This window comes from Narcine bancroftii, chromosome 9 (assembly GCF_036971445.1).
Source record: "Narcine bancroftii isolate sNarBan1 chromosome 9, sNarBan1.hap1, whole genome shotgun sequence".
Lineage (NCBI taxonomy): Eukaryota > Metazoa > Chordata > Chondrichthyes > Torpediniformes > Narcinidae > Narcine > Narcine bancroftii.
The window spans coordinates 116,597,580-116,615,876 of record NC_091477.1 but is presented as its reverse complement, the minus strand read 5'-3'; the positions used below and the strand labels follow the sequence as shown (position 1 = coordinate 116,615,876).

Here is an 18,297-nt window from a genome sequence, read left to right as displayed (position 1 = left end):
TTTGCAGTCACCTACCTCAGTATTCAAGTTGTTTTCATTTTGCTAAATGAATCTGAGCAGGATCTGTGTGTAGCTGGTTCAGCCCAGCTACCCAGATGAAGATTGCTGCAGTAATGATAAAACAGGTGGCAATAATTCGGGGAAACGTTGTATCACTTTAGCAGCCCATGTGAGCAGGAAGCCACCAAAGATTTTAATATTAACTGGAAAAGCAAATGGAAAAATTTCCCCAATTTTTAATTTTGACATTCACTGTTTTTTAAAGGAAGTGCAGATTTTGTTTTTTAAAAAAAAATCCAAATTAAATCAAACTACTGGAAACGGTTCTCTGCTTCCTCTTGCTAGAGCGCTCGCTTCACGGTTTTCCTGTTGCATGTGAACTACTGTTTCTTCATTAACCCCATCCTCGGCTTCACTGCTGTCTCCATCCTCGTATTCATATTCAGAGGACTCCAATGCTTCTTGGTGAGATTGGGATTCTGTCATGGTTCCAAAGGAATGAGCGCTGGTGGAGGAAAGCGATGATCTCAGAAGAGGAGTGTTCTCAGAGGCTTCATCATTTTCTTCATGGCTACTGTCCACTTCATCAGTGTCTGAATCAGACTCTCCCTGTGAGGCCACTACCTTTTGCTTGCAGACAGGGCAGGTTTTCTTTGTTCTAGTTAGCCATGGGTCCACACATTTACAGTGATATGCTGGGAAAGCAAATAAGAAGGAAATGACAAATTATTGCATTAAATTGTATCAAATAATAACATTTGTATACAATGTTATTTGGGATTCTGGAAAGGAGGAGGACAGCAGTAAGATATCAGCCACTCATAAGGAAAATATTGCAATCCAGCATTAGACAAGTGATTGGAATACAGTAGATTCAATGTATTACTGTGGAAAAAGGGTAAACATGGCAAATTTATCATAGAATGCATCAAGCTGGATGGATAAAGAACCACCAATAGTTATTTGAATTTCCAAAGAAAATTTAATGAAGTGCTAAGTAAAAAGTTAATGTACAAGAGCTCATGACAACAACTGCAGGAGGAGGTGATGATTTTCAAGCTTGTGTGCTATAAATTATTGGTTTTCCACAGGGACCTGTGTGGCCGTAACATTTTAGAGCAGCCAATCTCAGTGGGGTGGCCACAGCACATTTAAGTAGAAGCCCTGTACTTTATGTTACAAAGTACGGAAGAAACCAAAACTTGACTGCTTCACAGAGAAGGGGGCCTATAAGAGTCCTGGGGGAACATAGTTGAAAAAAGGTTGAGAAGGTCTGGTTCAGAAGAAGGCACTGTGTATTGCAGCCCAATTTACTTGCATTACAAAAGTGGGAGGGGAAAGCAATGGGATAATAGATGTGTAAAGGGAGTGGACAAAGATTAGATGGAGTATAATGTTAAGAAATGCCAGGTTGCCACTTTGGTAAGAAAAATGTGTCCATTTTAAATATTCAGATACTATAAGAATGCGATTGTAAGGGAGCATCTTACAGAATAAGAAAATAGGAAGGCAAAATCAAGCAGGAAATGCCCAGCATCTGTTGAAAGGGGAATACAATAGTTAACATTAGAGATCTAGGGCCTGGATCTGGAAAATTAATTAGTGTTTTAGAGAGAATGCATAGAAATGAGCTTTTGGTTGTACTGAATCTATGTCGACCAATCAACAACCCATTTGCACTAATTTTTTATTCTCCCCACACTCCCACCAACTCCTCCCAGATTCTACCATCCACATACACATTTTGGGAAATTTACAGTGGCCAATTTATCCACCAACTAGCACATGTTTGGGACGTGGAAGGAAACTTGGCAGTCACAAAGGGAACAAGAAACACTGGCAGCTTCTGTGATCTGGATTGAAGCTGGGATACTACTATTTTGGAAGCAGTTTGATTCTTGGAAGGAAAAATCATCTTTTGAGCAAATTAGGCCTTTGTTCCTTGGAGTTTTTCTCAAAAAGGATGATCATCTTGTGCATTTAAAATTTTGAAGAGTGATGAGATAGTTCCTTAATGGGGAAAACAAATCTAGATGATATCATTTTAGAATAAAGAATTTCCTTCTTGTGACAGGTGAGGGGAAATTTCTCTTCTCACAAGCTCATAACCCCACTTACCTCAGAACTCAAAGAGTGCATTCAAGACCTAGATTTTATAACTATTCCAGAACTCTATGGGAGCTGTGGTTAAAGGGGAAAAGACAGGACCGCAATGAATGGTAGTAAAGCTCGAGAGGCGCCACAACCAACTTTTCCAAATTCAAATGCTAAAGAACATAAATATCCTTCATCTTTTTTGACTGAAACATGTCCAGGAGCTTTATGCAGAACATAAATACTGACAAAAGACACATTGGGCTAAACAGCTGAAAGTTGAATTAATGGACATCTTAATTGATTAACACTGAGAAATTAGCAGCTTTATAAAAATGCACAAGTCACCACAGGGATTTTATGTTTTACATTGCATGTGCTTGTTTCCTGTTGAAAAGCTGCCCATCAGGAAATTGACAATTGAAAATAACAATTGTTATTTTCAGTTCCCATTTCACTTACATGATCATTACTGAATAGCTGAAACTGAAGATTCCAAACTACAGCCTTGATTTTTTAACCCAATATAACAAGGCTCGGTACGACAACAACCCCATCCACAAATTACCAACGATACCACAGTAATGGGTTGTATAAAGAAAGGTGATGAGTCAGGAGGGAGACTGAAAACTTATCTGAAGGAAGAACAATAACCTGTCGCCAATCCAGTGAACTTTGGTGGTTCAGACGTGGAGGTGGCGAGTAAATTTAAGTTCTTGCGAGTCACCATCTTGGAGGATCTTTCCAGGACCCAACACACTAATTGCATTGTGAATAAAACACGTTAATGCCTCTATTTTCTCAGGAGTTTGTGGAATTTTGTAGAAACCCTGGCAAATTTCTGCAGAGGTGTGGAAAACGTGCTGACCAGCTGCATCACGGTCTGGTACGGGGACACCACTACTGCAGAGCGTAAAGCCCTGCAAAAGGTAGAGGACACAGCCCAGGACATCACAAGCAAAACTCCCACCATCAAGAACACCTACAGGGAACGCTGTCATCAGAGAGCAGCAGCAGTCATCAAGAATCCGCACCACCCAGCACCCGCTCTACCTTCAGGAAGGTGTAGGGGCCACAAGACTCGCACCCCCAGGTTCAGGAACAGCTGCTTCCCTTCCACCATCAGACTCCTCAACAACAAACTCAGTCCGGGCCTCATTTAAGGACTCTTACTTGTGCACTCTGTTGATTTTTTAGAAAAGTCTCTGTGTTGCAGTTTGTTCACATTTGTCACCCTTTATTTGTTTACATGTATATGCTGTGTACAGTTCACCGTCATTTTGTCTCGTCCACATAAAAAAGAATCTCAAGGTTGTGTGATGTCATCTTTGAACTCTGACAATAAATCTGAATTCTTCAGTCCGAAACCAATCAATCATATAGTGTCCCACTGGGTCAACATTTTTCTCATTTTTTAATTCACTTATTTAAACCTGTTCTGGGTCCATACTCACCACAACCAAGTGTAATTGGGGGGGGGGGGGGGGGGATTCTGACACCATCATTCATCATTACAGCCAGTGAATTCCTGATCCTATCACCTGCTGGGTGAAAACATCTGACCTTTCAATCAATTTATATCCTTGGTTTTTGAATCATTTGATAGGAGAAATGGGTCCATCCTTTAATACTTCCTCAGTCCCTCAATTACAGTGCAGCTCTGATTATCCAAAATGGTCAGGTCCACGCCTATGTCGGATAAACTTTTTTTTCGTATAACTGGACATATTTTAAAAACAGCCCAGTAGCAACAACAAGGGAAGGCTTTTTAAGCATTGAAATAATGTTTAATTCTCACCAAAAAAATGCTGGCCGCAAACGTCGCTGCCAATACCTGGGAAGGCTTCCCGCGCCGGTGGAACAACCGCTAGTGAGTTGGCGGGCTCCTGTCTCCCCGGTCACCAGAGGTCTCGAAGCCCAAGTCCCGACTCCTTCCCTAGGTCTACTGCGGAGTCCGGCGTGCACGAGTAGTAATAGGCCGAGGGGAGGGTTCAGAGTCGGCGTGGGAAACTCCACTGTGCCGAGGGAGGGAGAGAAGGGGATAGGAGGGGAGGGAACACCAATGAGCCCGAGATCCCGCTCATACTCAGGAGCCCGAGGTCCCGCTCCTGCCCATGAGGCTGTTCTTCTTGATGACTCCAGGACAAGGGATTCTTCCATCTGCTTGTGGCTGGGAGACAGTGGCATGCAGTTTGAGAGGGAGAGTTGAAGAGAAAAATCAATTGGGGAAGGTAAAGAAGAAATTGAACGAGAGAGGGGAGGGAGTTACCTGAAACAAGGACCAATCGTCATTCTAATTTCATATCGAGTGGAAAAAAATTTTTTTCCAGACAGGTCAGTTCAGCTCTGAAAAAATTTCAGATAAATGAGAATTTCAGAGAATCTGATTTTGGATAATCGGAGTTGTACTGTACATTCATCTGAGCTAAACATCCTCTCAGTCTTCTGTTTCGAAGTGAACAACTCTTATCCAATCCATTCCCAGAGCTGCAGAGAAGTCCCCCTGACTCCTTTCCTCTGGCACTATTTCTCTCCCTTTTCCCTTGTCCTCTTCCACAGAGCCCAAATCAATTCTCACCTCTCCTCTTATACCCGAGTAACACCTTTTGTTTGTTGGTCTGAGCTCCTCCCCTCCCATTCTTTCCCCTTTCTCTCCCGGTCTTTATTTCGATGCCTGTCTGCTTTTTGCTTATACCTTGAAGAAGGGCTCAGGCCCAAAACGTCTGTAATATACCTTTACCTCTACGATGCTGCAAGACTGGCTGAGTTCCTCCAGAATTTGCTGTGTGATTTTACTACTATTTTCAATGTTCCAGGCCTGAATAATCCTGAAATCTGTTCTGCACCCCCTCCAGTGTAAACACCTATTTCTGTGGTGTCTTGATCAGTACACAGGATTAAAAATTGCCTAACTAGTTATACAGTATTGTATAACTTCCTTGCTCTTCTATCTATGCTTCAGCTAATAAAAAACTTTATTGATATGTCCTGAGGACGCTCTCTCTCCACACTACTACCTTCCCATTGTCTATTCCCATCGTTTGCTGAACCTCCCTAAATACACTGCACAGGCTTCAGCATTTCCCATTTTTCTTCTGAGCTGATCAGATCACTTGTACTTACTTCTTTCCACCTCATGGTCACTGTCAGTTTTTGAGTATTCTGCAAACTTTAGCATCTGCTAAATTTAAGTGAAAGAAACATTTCTTATTATATAAAGCAATGAATTCAATATTGAGCTTTGAAGATCTCCATAATTAAGCTCACCAACCACGACCTTTTGCTTCCTACCACTGACCCAATTTTGGATCCAGTCACCTTTTCACTTGGTTATATTAGCACCTTGTCAAGAATCTCACTAAAATCCAAGTAAACTCACCAAAATCACATTCCTCTCATCAACCCCAATTATTATCAATTTGTCAGACAGGATCTCTCCTGAACAAAACCTTTCTGATGGTTCTGCATTAATCAGACCCCCTTCCTAAACAAAAGCTTACATTACCCTCTGAGAATGAATGCCAATAATTTGTCCACTGCTGAAGTTTAACCACTTAGCTGTAATTACTCTGTTTAGCTTCCTTTTTTAAAACAAGCAATAGCACAAAATTACAGTTTCTCCAATTCTCTGGCACCTCTGAACCTCCACAATTTCCTTTTCTGCTTCCTCTCATAAAATGGGACAAGTCCAGAGATTTAAGCAATTTTTTTTAATCTCCATCTTGGATGTTGGCCCATATCCAAAGGCTACACCCTTTGGGTTCCAGATTCTCTAATCCACAGAAACAGCCTTTTGCCAGTCACCCATCAATCCCTCTCCCAGTCTTGTACATCTGAATAACATTACTTCTCAATCCTTTCAACCTCAATGCATGTGCCTACTTTATCAATTTGTCAGAGTTTTAAAGCATTGTGCTTAGAAGTAGCCTTTGCCACAAGAGGATAGAACTGGACCTTGATAAGCAAATTGCAGTAGTACACTAATAATGGTTGATTATTAGTTCAACTGCATCGCCACCACCTCCTGACCAACTCAATCTGCAATTTCTGCCCTTCTCAAAGCATTTAGATCTTGTTTTAATTAAAATCTTCATTGCTGTTGGTGTTCAGATTCCATTGTTAAAACTCAAAGGCAGCTGACGAGAAAAAGCAAGTCATTCTAACTTGGGTGATGAAAAGCTGTTTAACATGCTTTGCATTGATCATAAATCGGAACGCTGTCACGTTCATTCTGAAAACCTGGGATGGTTGAAGATTAAACATTTAAGTCAAGAAAGACCACGATGGTCATTTTAACAGTTCATTCGGATGCACACTGAAGGGATGGGAAAATTTGCAGGCAGAGGTTAATATAATGTTGACAATCTTGTTACAAGATTAAGAAGCATTTGCTTACCATGTGAACAGGGCAGGATGCGAAGCTTGTCACCTTCTTCATATTCATCCAGACAAATTGCACATACTTCGTATTCATCCCCTGCAGAAACAAAGGAAGGGTTGCACTTAGCCACTCAGATCACCACACACACTTGCCCAACGTGAAGTCTTGTGCCAGTTTTACACTAAAAGATCCAAAAGGCGACAGAGATGCAAGACCTTCCTCTAGATTTATCGAATAGGGAGCTTCAATCTACTTGTCCAGCAGGTTTTTTTTTGAGATATATCATGATAATGAAGCCTTTTCAGTCCACAGGTCCAATAAACCTAACCTACATACCCCGTACAATTTTAGAGGGTGGGAAGAAAACCAGAGCACCCGGAGGAAACCCACACAGACATGGGTAGAATATACAAGTTCCTTACAGACAACGCTGGAATCGAAGCTGACTCGCTGGGGGCTGTGCTAACTGTTCTGGCATTTCCTTAGAGCTCTCCAAAAAGAGCCAGACAGTGCAAAGTTAATTTTTAATCCATGAGGCCGGAGTTACAAACTGGTCGTTATGTGAGTTCCTCGCACGTTTGCAACTGAAGCCTCACATGAGCAGTGGGAACGCCGCACTTACAGCCTTGCCGGAACTATAAATATTTAATCATTTGTAATGTTTCTCAACTGACCATCCACAATATTTTGCGAAGGTATTTTAAATTTATTTGTTGCAATGGTTTTAATATTTGGCAGTGAATGAAAATGCACATCTCGAGAGTAAAGTAACAGCTGACAAGAGCATGCATTGTAATTCTGCCATTGATATTCTTCAGGCAAAAATTAGACGGGGAGATACTGAAACAACTTAATTAAGTCCATTATTTCCAGGTGACCTTTGGTCCCGCTTCTGAAGAGATTATTCTTTGGTACTGTTCTACGGTCATATGAAACTGCATGGAATCCACTCAACATAACCCAATTAACACATCATACTTTACCTGAGAACCTGAAACACAAAACAGTTCAGCACAGGAACTTGGCTCTTTTGGCTCACAATATCTGCAGTGAACACGACGCCCAAATTAAACTGCAGTTTGCACACGACCTACCTCTGCGTCCTGCATGTTCATTTAAAAGCCCGTTAAACAGTCACTATCATGCCTGCTTCCACTCAGGCAGCCTGTTGCACAACTATTGCAAGAAAAAACACAGCTTTCAGGAACACTGAATCAAATGCAAAGAATTTTGCTCCAAGGTGAGGTGACAAGTGGCAACACCAGCATCACAGAATCAACGTGGACCAGCCATTCTCAACGGGGACCCCACGCACCCCCTCATCCCCCATTCCAGGTGCCACAACACATCTAAGTAAAAGCATTATTTTCACCTCACATAAGAAACATTTTTTATATTTTATTTAGAAGGTAGGAGATAAGTACAGAAGAAACCAACTAAACTTGACTGCTTCGCAGGGAAGGGGGCGGGCGTGTGGTGTGGGAGCCATAGCCGAAAAAAAGATTGAAAATGGCTGATGTAGACAATGTTGGTAGAGTTTTCATTCCACAAATTTTCTAATCTCAGTTTATCTGCTGAAGCAGCATGCAAGTGTGACGAACCATAACATCAATCACATTTCCGAGATCTTTTACAATTAGGGATGGTTAGTTAATGTTTGCTCAACCAACGAACTCTGCATCACATGAATGAATGTCAAGTAAAACCAGTCAAAATCAAAGCTATTGAATCAGGCCATAGTGTCAGGTCAGGACGATGCTTTAGCAGGACAGCTCTTCCAATTGGATTATTTGTCCATGCTGCATCGATATAAGCGCTGGGATGTTTTCTTCTCCCCCACATCAATAATAATTTTAAATCAAAAAATGAACCAGTTTAACTACACTAGTTTGAATTCATTGAAGGGACATGGGGATTACTACCAACATCAGCACTCATCATTTCCCTAATGAAGATCCTTTCCATCACCTGAAGCCTTTTTCTTGGACACCATGTCCTGGCCATCTGCCCACTCTGGATTGTTATATTTCTAACTGCCTCCAAGACAGATTTTAAAAGGGACAGAGTAAATGTGGATAGGCTTTTTCAATTAAGAAAGGGGGAGATTCAAACTAGGGGGAAAATTATAAGGGGAATATGAGGGGAAATTTCTTTACGCAGAGGGTGGTGGGGATGTGGAATGAGCTTCCGGCAGACGTGGTCGAGGCGGGATCATTGGTTACATTTAAGGAAAGACTGGATCGTTACATGGATAGGAGGGGACTAGAGGGGTATGGACCGGGTGCTGGTCAGTGGGACTAGGAGGGTGGGGATTTGCTACGGCATGGACTAGTAGGGCCGAACTGGCCTGTTCTGTGCTGTAAGTGGTTATATGGTTATATGGACAGCAACCATCTCAATTTCACAACTCCACCTCTACAGAAACATCTGCCCTCCTCACCAATCCCAACTTCACTATCAAAACATCTGACAAGATGGTGCTGTTGCAGTCTAATGCACTGATCCCTACTTTGCTGAACTCAGACGACATCTTACTCACCCAACAAAAAACATCAAGCCACTGTCTCATGCACCCTCTGACCTCATTACTTCCCGACATCTCCATCCTACGGCCTCTAACCTCATTGTTTCCCATCTACCTCCTACTGAAGATCCACAAACCCAATTGTCCCGGTAGTTCCATTGTTTCCATACGCTCCTGCCCCACTGAATTGGTATTATCTAATCTCGACTCCGTTTCCCCCATCCAGTCCTTCCCCACATCCACAATACTTCACATCCATCACTTTAACAACTTCCACTTCCCTGAAGTCGACCATTTCAAATTCACCACAGGCGTCCAATCTCTCTATAACTCCATCTTCGATACTGCAGGTCTCAAAACCCTTGGTTTCTTCCTCAACAGATCCAACTAACCTCCCTCCACCACCACCACCCTCTTTTGCCTGGCAGAACTCGTTCTCAACCTCAATAGCATCTCCTTTGACTCATCCCACCTTATCCAAGTTGAAGGGGTAGCCATGGGTACCTGCATAGGTCCCAGCTATGTCTCCCTTTATGCTGGCTATGTGACGCAAACCATGCTACAAGCCCACTCAGGCAAGGCTCCTCAATTCTTCCTCCGCTACATTGACAACTACATTGGCGCAGTTTCATGCACCCATGATAAGCTCATCAACTTTATCCACTTTATAACTTTCACACTGACCTCACGGTCCATCCCTGGCAAGACTCTCCCCTCTCATTTTCTCTGTCTCCATTTCAGGAGACAAACTCTCTCGACATTTTCCACAACCCCACCAATATCCCACAGTTACCTTAACTACACCCCTTCGCACCTTGTCCCCTGTAAGGATTCCATTCCTTTCTATCAATTCCTCTATCTCCATCACATCTGCTGCCAGGATGAGATATTCCATTCCAGAACATCCGAGATTTTCTTCTTCAAAAAAAAAGGCTTCTCCTCCCTCTACTGCCATCAACTCACTCCTTACCCGCATCTCTATTTCCCACACATCTGCCCTGCCCTGCCCCCTCCGCCCCTGGACACAAGGTAAGGATTCATACCACCCCACCAGCCTCCACATCCAACACATTATCTTCTGCAATTTCTACCATTTACTAAATGATTCCACCACCAGGCACATCATACCGTCTCCTATCATAGTATTGCCAAACCAAGGCAACCTGGCAAATTGGTGGAATAAAAACTAATATTCGGACTGGGCACCTCTTAAACCATGTGGCATTAACATTGACTTCACATTTCATTATGCCCCTCCCCTTCCCTCCTTTTTTTTTAATCAGTTCCCCACCCCCTTCACTCTCTATTCAGAGAGCTACTCCCTCTTTTCCCTCTCAGCTTTTTTTCTCTTCTGCCCTCCAACCCGAATCATCTATGACCTCCCCCTGCCCTTTTATTCAGGCACCTGTCTTCTTTTTGCTCAGGCCCGAAACATTAGTTATATCTTTGCTTTCTATGGGTGCTGCCTGACCACTTTTATGTATTAAACTGTCTGCAGTCTTTCCTGTTTAAATACGCGAAGTCTATGTTATGTATGTCAGATGACAACTTTAAGCGTATGATTCATCTAGGAAAGGAGAGCAGGTTAGCAGAAGCCGTAAAAGTCAATATTAATGCTATCTGCCTGGAGAGTCCCCAGACAGAAAATCAGGTGCTGTTCCTCCAATTTACAGATGGTCTTGGTGGGATAGCAAACATGTGAGTATGGGAGTGGGATGCAAACTGAAATGGTTGGCCACTGGGAGGGTCCTGTCACTGGACAGAGAGAAGGTGCTCGGTGAAGTGATCTCCCAGCTTGCGGCTAGTCTCTCTGATGTAGAGAAAGCCACAAAGGGAGCACCGGATGCAGTAAATCAATCCTGAGGATACACAAGTGTTGCCTCACTTGAAAGACCTGTTTGGGCCCCTGGACTGTGGTGAGGGAGGAGATGTTGGACCTCCTGTGGCCACAGGGGAAACAGCCTCTGACCATACTCCTGCTAGCATATAGGTTTATAAAATTATTTAAAGCACAGATTAAATTCTCTCTGACCATGAAAAGGATAGAAAAACTGCAGATAAACTACTCATGACACTCGGACCATCGAGCCCGATCCCCTATTCAAATCATGGCTGATCTATTTTTCCTTTCAACCTCATTCTCCTGCCTTCTCCCTGTAATCCTTGACATCCTTACTAATCAAGAACCTAACAACGTCTGCTTTAAATATTCCCACCAATTTTGGCTCCGCAGCAACAAAATCCAGATTCATCACCCTCTGGCTGAAAACAACTTCTCATTCCATTTTGCATGACAACTTAATGATCTAGTCACCTTTGGCACCTTTATAATTCCAACAACTTAAATAATTACATTCAAAAATGCATGAAAATGCAACGATTCTCAACTTTACCAGAATAGGTAATTTTCAAAGTATCACTGATGGATGTGTGATTTCCAACTACCATTTGCTTGAATAGGGAAACAGTTTAGCTGACAAGCAGTAACAGAGAGATTTGTACCACTCCCTCCATGATAAATTGCCCACTGGGAATAAAATGAATAGCAGTCCAAGATTTAGCAATTACACAAATGCAGGAAGTAGCAACTGAACTAAAGACCCAACGGGAAAGCAGTTAGTATGCAGTTTCAGAGCCAACTCAGATTGTAAGGGAAATTAAAAGACAGTTAAATGAAGTACAACAGAAAAACCTGAGGTTTATATAAAAACGATTGGAACCTAACACTGCAACAATTGTGCTGGAGAATACAAGTTGAGAGTAAGGGAGGGGAGATTTAGAAAGGGGGACTTCATTCAGAAAGCGACAAAGACGTGGAATGCACTGCCTGAGAGAGTGGTTGAAGCATAGTTGGTGCAAAAATTGATGAAGTGTTAATAAGCCCTTAAATTTCTTCAGCATAGAGTGATGGGCGGCCACTAGTCAGTACAGATTAGTTGGGCCAACTGACCTCATTTCCATCCTGCATGATTCTACGAGTCAAGAGACTCCTTCTGAATGTGAAAAGTCATGGTATAAAGCAAGAACAGGCAGTATGAATTGATCTTGGCATGTCTACACTGTAGTATGATAACATTTTCTAACTGAAGTGACCAAATTAGTGACACACAAATCCCAGTGAGTTTAGGTGGTCTTGGATTTGATTCAATTGGAGAGTTTGAGAGCCAGATTGAGATAGAACAGTGCCTGGATAAGATGACCCATGCCCCTTTTGGAACAAGCAGAATTTCAAGCTTTGAATAAATACCATTCTGACAAAAGACTGCTGAACTATAAATTGAATTGAAAATTCTAGCCTTCAATTACCACAGCAGTATCACTGGCTTTAAGCATGTGGACCAGAGAGCATTACACAGGGGGAATGAACATTGTAAAACTAGCCAGTCGACCATGAACATCTGAAAAACAAATCAACAGCTTCCTTCTGGGAAAGCTGTCAGATGAAAAGCACCAAAGCTGAAGGTTAACTGGGCTTGTGACTTGGGCACCGACAATGATCCCAAGTAGTAACATTACAAGGAAGTGTCTCCTCTTGTTCATAATATTAAAAAGGGTGAGTTAAATTCGTATCATTCTGTTCACTTCTCAAGACCATCCCAAAACTTAGGATGCAGGTTGGATTCAACATTTATGGCTGCAGAAATATTTTACGATTAATTGATGGTCAAGGCGGGTTCTATTGTGGTCTTCAAGAGGTCTAAAGACAAAATAATTCATTAATAAATTTATTAAGGAAAACTACATTATTTGAGATTGTCTTGACTGTTTTGCATTTAATATGTTTGCCTATTAACCTATAGTAGGCAAATATATAATTCAGAGATCAAACCTGAAAATGTCACCTGCCGATTTGGCCAATTGTGGTTACTGGGTAGAACTCAGTACAGATATTTCCTTCACAAAAAGCAGAATATTTGAACATCAGACCAGACAACATCTGAGGAGGGAGAAGAAGAGTCAATAGCCACTCTCAGGTGGAAGAGCTGGGAGAATGCAGCTCCGGACCCGGCTGCGGGAGTGTGCGAAGCGACATTCAGATGGCAGCACTGAAGGCGCTGGTCTGGCATCTGAAAGGTCCGCAGCGGGGAGAGGCACCACGGAGCAAATGCCGGCTTCTGTCCACTGTGGCTGCAGTCCTGCCTGCTTTCAGGTGCCTAGGAGGAGCGCTCAGAAGCAGAGAATACACCTATCCAAGGAGGGTTGGGTAAGGACTCCATGGGTCAGGGTTCTCCGCTTTCAGGTGGCCTCCCAACAGCTGCATTTTGGTATTTTAGGTGGCTTTACGATGGGGTATTCTGGCCACCTGAAAGCGGCTAATGTTTCAGAACAGGAAAAGGGAAAAGATCAAGCATGTTATTTGTTGGAGAGAGTTGGAGAAAACAGGGAATGTGATCAATCATCCAGGTGAAGATATTGCTTTTGGTACCTAGATTAATAGAAGAGAAACAATGACCATGATGGAAAGCAGAGCAGTTGGTGGAAATTCAAAAGAAAATCTTGGAAATATCTGGCATACCCAAGCAACATTTGTGGATTGGGTGGGGGTGGTGGATGAAATGGACCTTCAAGGTGAATGACCTTGCATCAGAATCAGCCAGTCCTGTGACAGGAATGGCAGCTGGTTATCTGAAACTGGAATTCAGTATCGAGGCCCGAAGGCTGCAAATGGAAGACGAGCTGCTCATCCTCAAGCTAAATATTGGACAGTGTATCCAGAGAAGTCAGAGTGGGAGGAGGTGGTAGGACACTGGAAGTTCAGGCTCATCCCTGCTGAGTGATCTCTGGAGATCAGTGGTATTCATCCAAGTAATATTTCAGAAAGGATCACATTGTGAACACCATATTTTACAGTCTAAATCAGAGGTAATGAAGGGGAATTGTCCTGATGGAGGGAAGTGATAAAGTTTAAAGGTGATGCACCTCCTTTGGTTGCATGGAAATTTGGGTACAGATATACCCCGCTTTTAGAATACTCACTTTTACGAAAATTCACTTTTATTTAGAAACTAGCGTTCGCTATTTGAAAGAAATATGAATGGATTTTCGCTTTTACGAAAATAGCCTTCAATAGTAATGAATGGGTCTTTGCTTTACATCATTTCAGCTTACGAAAGGTTTCATAGGGAGCACTCTTATTTGAAAGGCTAGTACTCAAATTTTCAATTCCATATAATCACAAGAAAGTCAATAAATTGAAATCAAGCTAAAACTGAAAAGGTACATTGCATTATATGTTAACAAAAGTGGAAGGCACTCTTTCCTTCCAATAGCCTACAGGTCACGCTTGTGCAAGGTGGAGGACCTGTTTAGCCTCCCAATCAGGGTCACGTGAAGCCATGGATTGCAGATGGTCAATGGTTTTTACAAGCAGGTTCTGCAAATTGAAATTTATGGTTGGGAAACGAAAAACGCTGGGCAGATGAATTTGCTGATCAATGGCCAGAGTTACCCGTCCAGTATGGACACTGCAACTGAAGGAAGCAACAGGAAACCACTTCAATATTTTTCCCCTTGTATAATCATGAACTCAACGTCAATTAACGGTCTCAAGTCAAAGAAGGAGCCTTCACTGAAGGAGAACGGGGGAGGCAACAACTACAATTCGAAGGGACAGAGATTGTGATCGATGGAGATATGATCCTCTACGCCGAATGGCAAGGGACCTAAATGATGAATGTAGCTGAATGCTATTTTGAGAAGGTGTGACAGTGAAGCTATTAAGGTTTGATTCTTTTTCCTGTCACTTTGTAACAGATTCATAGAAGAGATCCTGACCAAAAATAAATCCAAAATAAAATTGTGACTTCTTAGAAATTGAGACGAGGAATGGGGAAAGTAACTGTTTCATGACTAAAGACTGAAAGTGCACAGAATTTTAGAAAGCAGGTCTTGGCTCAGCTGTGCTGCTTGTTAGTGCTGTCTTCGATGGAAAAGAGTGAACAACAAATTTACATGAAGCCAATTGAATCAATTACCAATTACAAATTGGTAGCGTTTGCTGACTTGTGTATCTCCACTGCTCTTATCAGTCACATTATATTTTCCATCCATTGGAAAGGACAGATCAGACCATGCCAGAGATGTCTCCTTTGACACTACAGCACTTCTTTATTTGGCTATGCCAATCTCTAAAGTAGAGAATGAACCCACAATCTTCTGCCTCAAAAAGTAAGGAGCCAAAGATTTTCACCTATAAAACCCTCCGGCTTCAGAGACACAGCCAGCAGGCCGTCTCCTGAAGGTAAAGGAAGATCATTTCATCCTATACAGTGTTGTGAGGTCACGTCTCACTCTAGAAATGGAAAAACGCTGGGGTTAACAAATCAGAAGGAGCTGGAGGCATGTGTAAACAGATATTCAGTATTTAAAAACAACTTCTTCAAGCCATTTAAATTTTACCTACTGTGATTCTCTTTTGAATTCTAGTTGGGAAGATTATCAGTTACTGGATTACTACCACGATTCAATTTACAGAACCAAAGTGTTAGTTCATGCAATCACAGTGGGAGGTTTCTAGCTGTTGACGTTGCAAGAAAATTTACTTAAAGAGGGTGTATAATATTTGCTCGAATTTCTGACCATTACATATGCATTCATGATACTGATAAGACAGGCAGGGCAACACAGATGGAATTTAATCCTGATAAGGATGAGGCGATGGATTTTGGGAAACTAATGAGGGCTAAGTCATACCTAATCAATGTGTAATTGAGGAACACTATGACCCTGATGTATGTGGCAGTCATGTGATTAAAGGTAAAGGTTCCATTAGTGTCCTGTAATACTACATTTAGAATGTAACATACATGAAATTCTTTAACTTTGTCTACTGGAAGGAAGACAGTGTCACCACCTTGTCCAGCTCCCCTCACAGAAATGAGGCCCCAGCAAGGAACAAACTCGTGACTCCTGGTTTACAAAACCAGTGCCCTAACCACTGAGCTACAAGTGGAGGGAGGTGAGGGCAAAACTTTATAAAACACTGCAAAGGCCACTGTTGAAGAACTGGGTAAAGTTATGGTCACCACACATGAGGAGGACATGAGACTCTGGGCAATATGCAGAGAAGATTCATGATCTTGTCCGGGATGGGGCATTTGAGTCACAAGGAGAGATTGGACAGGCTGGGTTTTCCATGGAAAGGGAGAGACCTGAATCAGGTATATAAAATTTAGGAATGTAGATAGAGTAGGTGATGAGATACCTTTCCTTATGACAAAGTATCAAAAATTGGAGAGTATAGGCTGAGGTAATGGATAGAAGGGTGAGAGAGAGAGCCAAGGAAGAAGGCTATTTACCCCTAGGATGGCTGCAATATGGAATTCACTGTTGGAGAGGGTGATTAAGAACATTCAGACAAGCTTTTGATTTATCAATGCATGAAAGAACTAGGGACCAAGTGGCATTTGTAGACTTTGGTAAAATGGTAGGAAGGGGCTTGATGGGCAGAGGGATGGTTTCCGCTCGACACACACATCATTACAACATCCACCAACTATAGGGGATGTACGGTTAGCTTGCAAAAGAAAAATTAGACATTAGCGCCTTTGGCAATGCAGGTACCTTGAAATCCTGAGAAGAATTCAACAGATAAGTTATCTCAGAGCTATAACCTGTGGGAAGGAAGTTCCAGAGAGACCATATATTTTGCTTGAGCTACTGGATATGCCTCCTGCTTTGTAGCAGTGTCTAGACCAGCCATTCTCAACAGGAGCCCTACGGCCCTCCCTGGGGGCCACAGCACATTTGTTTTCTTTTCGCCTCATGCAACATATATACATATATATTTTTAATTTTTTTGTGTGTAGTTAGTAGGAGAGAAGTATAGAAGAAGCCAAAACTTAAGTGCTTCACAGGGAAGGGGACCCATGAACTTTGAGCAGAGACCTGAGGGGGCCATGACAGAAAAAAAGTTTGAGAATGGCTGTTCTAAACATACACCATTACACTTGCAAATTTCCATAACTACAGCAATTAAAATCTTTCTACATAACTCCGGTGGATGTTGAGGATGGTGCAGAGGCAGTGTTGGTGGAAGCGCTCAAGGAGTTGTAGGTGACGACGGGAGGTGTCCCATTACTTGAAGCAGGAAGGTGGTCAGTACAATGGCTCTGTACGTACTAATCTTTGTGCCTTTCTTCAGATGCTTGTTGTTCCAGACTCTTTAGTACAGCTGCCGAATGTGCTGTTTGCCTTTGCCTGTCTGTTCGAGTATATATGATGTAATGCACTGGCAGAAAAGTCTGACAAAAGAAACTGAAAAAAGGTCAGCTCAAACAATTTGGAAGCTGTTCGTGCAATGAGAGATGTGATAGATGACAAAGAAAGACCACTTAGTTTTTTAAAAAACTTCCAAACTACTTGTGCATTTCATTCGCCTTGTAGATCTTTGCCAAATTATACTCCAGTTTTTAATTAATCTGCTTTCTAACATGAAAAGAATGTTATTTTCAATCTTGGAAAAAGAAAGAGCTCTAAAGCATGCAGAATATAGACCAATTAATTGAATATTAGCTTGATGTTTTTTTTTGGGCGGGGTTGCCTCGTAGTTAAGGATTAAGTTTTAGAATTATTCTTGAATTTTTCAAAAAACTAGCTACATATTTTAGGAAATTGATCAAAGCTCAACTAGATGGATTGCTAAAATAAATCTCCTTTCACTTTGAAAGGAACTTGACCTTTCTATTGTTAGCGTCCATGTGAAAACAACTCAAATACAATAATACGTGTCTGATACATGGGTAAAATACAGATTTTGGAAGGGCTGTGTTCTAACTGCATTACTTTCCTCCCTTAATGCCATTCCTTTTAGAGACAATAATACATGTCTTTCACTGGAACTGTTATCAGGCTGACTGCACATTTGAGTTTGTGGAACAAAGCAGCACACGGGGATGGGGAAAGTATGGGGGTACAGATTCCTGAGTTTCCAGAGAAACTCAAACACTCCAGATTCTGACCAATCTAAGAGAAGCCAGAGGGATTCAGTGGTTCAGGTACCATCCATGGGTAGAAAAGGACAGTTAACATTTCAGGTCAGGACCCTTTAAGAAGGAAGGGAGACATCACAATTATCAAGGTTAAAAAGGTAAGGACAGAGGGAGAAAGTGAGAATAGGAGGAGGTAAAGAGGAAGGGACACTGGAACTACCATTTCCATCTCTTCTTTACCTACTCCTGTCCAATATGTGATCACCTCCTGGACTCTCCCCTACCTTTTTCCCTCCTCTTTAACTACTTGACATCTCCTGACATTAGTCTGGATAATGGCTTCAGATTTGAAAAGTATCCTTCCACTT

The 18,297-nt window shown here is 42.0% G+C and overlaps 1 protein-coding gene across 5 annotated transcripts in view; it reads right to left on the bottom strand.

The window, feature by feature from the left end:
• Window positions 1-220: 220 nt before the first annotated feature.
• The window catches only part of rnf13 (ring finger protein 13), a 163,956-nt gene continuing 145,879 nt past the window's right edge, over window positions 221-18,297 (bottom strand). For 4 of the 5 annotated variants that reach the window (XM_069897421.1, XM_069897422.1, XM_069897423.1 and 1 more), the window contains 2 exons: window positions 6,491-6,571; window positions 221-695 (listed from right to left, as the gene is read on the bottom strand). In XM_069897421.1, coding sequence (XP_069753522.1) covers window positions 307-695; window positions 6,491-6,571 — 470 coding nt within the window. In that variant the 3' untranslated portion in view covers window positions 221-306. Of the gene's footprint in view, window positions 696-5,217; window positions 5,276-6,490; window positions 6,572-18,297 lie in introns of all 5 variants that reach the window. The other variant, XM_069897424.1, reaches the window with a different exon arrangement.